The following is a 6,919-nucleotide window of genomic DNA, read 5'->3' as shown; positions in this document are numbered from 1 at the left end:
TTCCTTATTCTAATATGTAATCAACACATTACAAGAAAAGGAAGCAGGTTAGAAGTGATGTGGAAAGAGAAAAGTAAAGATCTTATTCTTTCATTGGCCCCTTATTACCTGTTTCTTGAATTGAATCCTTGCAGATGAAAGACAGATCTCATAGGAATGTACAAACTGTTCTGTGGTCACTTGAATTTGGCAGGAAATGACAAAAACAGAGTAATAAAACCCAGTCACAAATGGAGATGACCCAAAAATATGATTCTTAGCTTTACTGGACTAAGAATTTGTAATGGAACGTGTCCCATTGTGCCGCAGTCTGTGTAATCCGAAATGAGGATTTGCATTTATAGAATCAGACATGCAGTGTGTGTCCATGAGGTGATACCGTGTATCAGAGCCACATGCATGACTTGTGACAGCTATTTAAAGTGGTCATTTCTAAAATAAAATAAGATTTCTGTCTCTCTGAAATACTTTCATTTCCAGTAATCTGTATCTCTTCACAGATAGTGGTGTTTAAAATAAAAGCTACTGTTCTTTCTTTTTTCCCTAGAAAACTTGCAAACATCCTAAATCTTAACTTGATCGTTTACCTAGGGATTGTTCTCAAGAGCGTTTGAGTCTTAGGCCATGAGAATAATCTTTAAGAGGGTGAAGTGATACTTTTTATCATAATGATAAGAAACAGTGGTGCTTGTGGTGGGAATTCAGAGTTCTGTTGAGAGCCACGAGTAAAGGTTATGAGCGGAGTGTTCTTTACTGCAGTGTCAATGAGTCCCTTCAGGTTTCACCATCTCCTGGTATTTAAAAATGAACTTTGACAAAAGGCTCTCTGTTCCCATCCCTTCCCCGCAGCAACGTGCCCAGCGTGGGCAGCCTGGACCAGGACTACCTGCAGATGAGCACGCCCCAGATGAGCACGCCGGTGACGCTCAACAGCACGGCCCCTGCCAGCAACAGCGGCGCGGGGGTGCTGCCGTCCCCGGCCACGCCGCGCTTCTCCGTGCCCACGCCGCGCACGCCGCGCACGCCCAGGACTCCCCGGGGCGGGGGCACCGCCAGCGGCCAGGGCTCCGTCAAGTACGACAGCACCGACCAGGGCTCCCCCGCCTCCACCCCCTCCACCACGCGGCCGCTCAACTCAGTGGAGCCGGGCACGGTGCAGCCCATCCCGGAGGCGCACAGCCTGTACGTGACCCTGATCCTCTCCGACTCTGTGCTCAACATCTTCAAGGACAGGAACTTCGACAGCTGCTGCATCTGTGCCTGCAACATGAACATCAAGGGCGCCGACGTGGGGCTGTACATCCCCGACTCCTCCAACGAGGATCAGTACCGCTGCACCTGCGGCTTCAGCGCCATCATGAACCGCAAGCTCGGCTACAACTCCGGGCTCTTCATCGAGGACGAGCTGGATATTTTCGGCAAGACCTCGGACATCGGCCAGGCTGCGGAAAGGCGACTGATGATCTGCCAGAGCAACTTGATCTCGCAGATGGGAGAGGGAGCCAGGAGGAGCCAGGAGCCTCCCATGAGCCTCCTGCTGCTGCTGCAGAACCAGCACACGCAGCCCTTCACATCGCTGAGCTGCTTGGATTACATGGCCTCCAACAACCGCCAGACGCTGCCCTGCATCAACTGGAGCTACGACCGGCTGCAGGCCGACAGCAACGACTCCTGGGTGGAATGTTTCAACGCCCTGGAGCAGGGCAGGCAGTACGTGGACAACCCCACGGGGGGCAAGGTGGACGAAGCCCTTGTCCGAAGTGCCACTGTCCATTCCTGGCCTCACAGCAACGGTACGGGCACAGCTGAGCCTTTTGTCTCTGAATATTTTGTGATCTCTGTAAATCTGTTTAGTTGTGACTCATTTAATCTTTACGTGGGAAATGATAGGACTAAAAATGTGCTAGAGATAAAGTAGATTTCTGAACGCTTGTGAATTACATCAAAGTACCAATAATCCCGTTGTCTTCAGACTTCGTGGCCTAAATTGGAAATGAGTCTGTGGAAGTTCACAAATCCGAAGCAAATTCAGGTATTTGGGGGAAGGCAAAATTAGAGGCCCTTTTTGCTTTTGGAGAAGGGTATAAGCAGTCAGCAGAAAATAATTGCTCTCTTTGACTTAGGGGGAAAAAGTGCCAAGGGAGGGAAAAAAATTATAAATAAATATTACCTGTTTGTATAGTGAAGATGCTTTGGCATCTTGTGGCATGAGCTGGACACTAGTGACACTGAAATGTGTGTGTAAAGGCCTGTGGTGACAGCAGTGTTTTTGACAAGTACCTCATTGAGTGCCATCCAGCTAATTCGAGTTGTCCATATTCCGCGGGCAGTGTGCAGAGCAATCTGTCGTGTCCAAGGAGTTGCTGTCCCTCCCTGAAGTGATTGCTGCTCCTTGTCCCTTGCAGTGCTGGACATCAGCATGCTCTCCTCCCAGGACGTGGTGCGCATGCTGCTCTCCCTGCAGCCCTTTCTCCAGGATGCCATCCAGAAGAAGAGGACAGGAAGGACCTGGGAGAACATCCAGCACGTGCAGGGACCGCTCACCTGGCAGCAGTTCCATAAGATGGCAGGACGGGGGACCTATGGTACCTATACTGGGCTCTGTGCCAAGTCAGAGTGCAGCTTCCTAGAAATGGGCACTTTCTCCTGGAAGTGTGTTAGGAAGGGGGCTGTTCATACAGCCTGGGGTCATGGGGGGGTTCTTCACAGAGCTTTAAAGTGCCTCAAAAGGCCTTTGTGACACCCTGATGAAGGTTTTACCCCTCCAGGTGATGAACATTTACAGGGAGCAGAAACTGTGGGGTGAGGCTCAGCCCCCCTACCTGAATGGGGGGCTGGCTCAGACCAAAGCAAGCTGGTACAGACATAATGGGAGTGGAGGGAGCTGCTGAAATCAGCCACATCCTAATGGGAACAGGGGCTGTGTGAGCTCTGCAAATCCACAAAAACTGGGAGTGCTTTCTCCACAGAGGTTCTCGTAGTCTTAATGAAAAGTTTCAGTTCCAGTATCTCCTGGCTGTAAGTGACACTTCTGGAAAACACAAATTACAAACCAGGTTTTGTCTGTGCACGTTTGCAGAATAACGACGGGTGTTTCAGTCTATTTCTTGCCTGCAATTTATTGCAGGCTTAACCAGTGCAGTCTGGTATAATTTTTCCTACAGCTCCATCATGCTTTGCTCTCTGCTGGTATTTGATGTATTGCTGCTTTCCTTGGGGCTGGGACAATGGGGGTAACTCCAGTTCCTGTCTAAAGCTGTTGTGCCCCACCAGGAGCACTTCTAATGATTTTTCCAGCATTTGAAACTTGAAGAGTTAGGATTTGCCAATTGTTGCCAGAGAAGAACACCAAAATTCCCATAGAGTGCAGAGCAGAGCCTTTGATGGAAAGTCAGTGAACTTTACTGGATGCTGACTTTTTAATAAAGTTGAATTATATTCTGCAGGAACTACTGGGTATATTTTACCTTGACATTTTCAGCAATATTTCTTCTACTGAGGCAGTATCTGGGAGACACCCTGCTCTCCGTGGGGACAGCAGTGCTCAGAGCACATCCTATGGAGAGGGGCAGGAGGCAATTTTTAGAATTATAATAACTTTGTGTAGTATTATATACCTGGGAATGAATTTCTCTAAGCATCAGTAATTTTGCATAACCAGGGGAGGTGGATGAAGAGCTGGAAGGTCAGATTTTGTGTGTTCCTTTTATTACTTGTGATTGAACAGGACCTCCTGGGCTGTGGTTATGGATATGACAAAGGAAAAACCAGGAGATGAAGCCTCGGGAAGGGCAGTACATGTGCTTGGAGTACACTGGGAGATGTTTTATTGCAGCTTTCTAGGAAAGTTTAAGTGGTGCTTGGATCAGCTCCCTCCACTTTGGCCAACAACTTTGATTATATGACATTTCTTTAGTACGATATAAATCTTCCCTCTCCTTTATTAAATATCTTTTCCAAGAAGAAGGGCTGGGAGCATGTGGTTTATCAGGCATGGCACACCCTCGATAACCATTTCCACTCCATGATAAACCTGTAGGACACTCAGCACAGCAAGGGATGAGTGATTTCCAATATTCCTGTAAAAGAACCCACATCCTGGGCCATCAGAGACCCACTGCAGCTAAACCAGGTATTTTAACATCTTTTCTTTATTTGTTTTTTCCCCTGTGAAGGCTCTGAGGAATCTCCTGAGCCTCTCCCGATCCCGACACTGCTGGTGGGCTATGACAAGGACTTCCTGACAATCTCTCCGTTCTCCCTCCCTTTCTGGGAGAGGCTCCTGCTGGACCCCTACGGGGGCCATCGGGATGTCGCCTACATCGTGGTGTGTCCGGAAAACGAGGCCTTGCTCGACGGAGCCAAAACTTTCTTCAGGGACTTGAGTGCTGTATACGAGGTTGGAAAGAGGGACCACACTGAATTATTGCTTCTTAGGTGTCATTGCCGCTGAAGTGCACGTCCACTGGGCATGGGGTTTAAAGTAGTAACTATTTGAAGAAGGGTTTTTTTTTTCCATTTTGAGGGCTTTCTGCATTTTCAGAGTCCAAGAATGCTGTTGGAGTGACACTGGGATTCTGTGGGCATTTTGGGGTGTTTGTTGCCGGTACACATTCATTTCACAGAGGAGGCAGCAGTGGCATTAACAGAGCTGCAGCCTCCCAGTGATGGCCCAACCAAGCCTAAAGAGCAAGGAGGACATTAAAGAAGCTGTTGCTTTCTCACAGTTGCTAGGCTGGGGATAAAAGCATTTATTTCTTTAGCATGTGCTCCCCAATATGTTAGATTCCTTTGTAACCTTAGTTTTGCTGTGAGTGCAGTTCAAGCCAACAGATAAATGTAGCTTGTTTTTTAAAGATACTTATTAAGAAGCCCCCCAGCTGTGTGCTGAGAATGAGGGGATTAGGCCACAAACCAGTCTCTGTAACTTCCTAGGGTGGTTGGCATCTCCTTACAGGTGTTTGTCCTTCCCTCCCCTGGCAGATGTGCAGACTTGGGCAGCACAAGCCCATCTGCAAAGTGCTGCGGGACGGGATCATGCGGGTGGGCAAGAGCGTGGCGCAGAAGCTGACGGACGAGCTGGTGAGCGAGTGGTTCAGCCAGCCCTGGGGCTCCGAGGACTGTGACAATCATTCCAGGCTCAAGCTCTACGCGCAGGTCTGCCGCCATCACCTCGGTGAGTGACAGCCCGTGCCTTGGGACATTGGGGGGCACGTGCAAAGCCACAGTGTGGGTTTTCTAAAGGTGCAGATTATGATCTGTTTAAAAACTAAAAGGGTATTACAAGGTTTTATCTTAATTTTTTAATCCTTCCATGGTAAATTTGCCTACTTCAGAAAGTTGTGTTTTTTGTCACTCTAGGGGTCATGTCACAGATTCAAAAGCCAATTCTTACCTTTTTAGAAAATCAGTTTGGTATAAGGTGTTTGTGTAGCACAAAGGTCACAGAATCACAGACTGCTTTGGGTTGGAAGGGACCATAAAACTCATCCTGTTCCATCCCCTGGGACACCTTCCACCAGACCAGGTTGCTCCAAGTCCTCTGTGATCTGGCTCTGAACACTTGCAGGGATGGGGCAGGTGTTCCACACAAGACTGGAGGTGCCCATGGATCTGGTTTATTGCTGCTGACACATCTCATCACAGCCACGTGACAGAGCCGTGTCACGGTGCCCTCCAGTGTAAGGTGTATTTATAGGAGAGAGGAGGTCTCTGGGACTCTGCAGAGGCAATGAGTTAACACGGGGAGAAGAGAAAGTGCTGGAATCCTTGGTGCCTGGGGCCTCAGTCTGCTCTGTGTGGACCCTTGGAACCACAGGACCCTGAAGGCACCTTTGCCTCTGGACCTCATGCTGGCTTATTTCTCTCCTGAAACAGTGACACTTTAAACAGATCAGTCTGGTTGTTTTTGTTACGGCACCCTGCCCTGTTTGTTCTGTATTACAGCAACGTCAGGAGTGCTTGTTTGGTGAGGGAGTGTAGAACCTGAGAGTGTGGAAGGGTGTAACATCTGCTGGGGCAGGATCACTGACTGCTGCTGGCTGAGTCCCTGCAGTCACCTGATTTCATCTGGGGACAGACACGGTTGTCTTCTCCCAGCATGGGTCCAGAGTCAACATAGATGGTGTATGTGACTGAGAATTGGGATCTTAGCATGAGACACAGGAATTATGGCAGGGGGAGAAATTATTACAACACTACTGAAGTACCTCAGGCTTCCCTGCAGAAAGAGGCACCGTGTGTACAGTCAGATGAGGAATTGGGCTGCTCAGTTCACATCTGAGGCGTCTGGCAGGGGCAGCATTGGAAACTTTCCTGCTGGTGATTTACCACCTCGGAGAGCAAATAAATAATAAATATTCATTTATCGCTGTGGTATGTCACAGTAGAAATAACTACGTTAAAGTTTGCCATGATTGTAGCTCAGATATAAATGACTCTAAGGTTTCCAACCTGACGGAGATAACCTGGCAGAGATTGCAGAGCTGAGCACTGTACAATGCTGTTATTACCACACAGTCTGGCCAGAGATCAGAACGTGTCAGTACCAGCTTCACAAAGCCCTGCAAAGTCAGTCCTGGCTTTAAAGACAATTGATCAGTTTGAACTGAAACCCTGAGGAATGGATTCCAAAGCAAACACGGGTTATGGAGATTCCGTTCTCTTAGCATTTGTATACTCTTAGGACGTTCTAAAAGTGCAGGGAATGTCGTCCGAGTTGCAGGTTGATGCAGGTTCCTTTGATCTGTCATTAATCCCTCTTTCCATGCCATTCCAGCACCTTACTTGGCCACCCTGCAGCTGGACAGCAGCCTCCTGCTGCCCCCCAAGTACCAAACGCCGGCTCCGAGCCAGCCGCAGGCAGCTCCCCGGAGCTCGGGAGCAGCTCCCCCCAGCTCCCCCCCCTGTCTCCCCGCCG

General features: G+C 49.0%; 1 protein-coding gene across 1 annotated transcript in view; it reads left to right on the top strand.

Annotated features, from left to right (window-relative positions):
- Window positions 1-6,919, top strand: part of MED13L (mediator complex subunit 13 like) — a 158,526-nt gene that overhangs the window by 133,372 nt on the left and 18,235 nt on the right. The window contains exons 18-22 of the mRNA XM_017746480.1: window positions 850-1,793; window positions 2,406-2,585; window positions 4,176-4,399; window positions 4,984-5,176; window positions 6,779-6,915. Of these exons, the coding sequence (XP_017601969.1) occupies window positions 850-1,793; window positions 2,406-2,585; window positions 4,176-4,399; window positions 4,984-5,176; window positions 6,779-6,915 (1,678 nt within the window). The remainder of the gene's footprint in view (window positions 1-849; window positions 1,794-2,405; window positions 2,586-4,175; window positions 4,400-4,983; window positions 5,177-6,778; window positions 6,916-6,919) is intronic.

This window comes from Corvus brachyrhynchos, unplaced genomic scaffold (assembly GCF_000691975.1).
Source record: "Corvus brachyrhynchos isolate BGI_N302 unplaced genomic scaffold, ASM69197v1 scaffold19, whole genome shotgun sequence".
Lineage (NCBI taxonomy): Eukaryota > Metazoa > Chordata > Aves > Passeriformes > Corvidae > Corvus > Corvus brachyrhynchos.
This window is presented reverse-complemented; position numbering and strand designations above follow the sequence as displayed.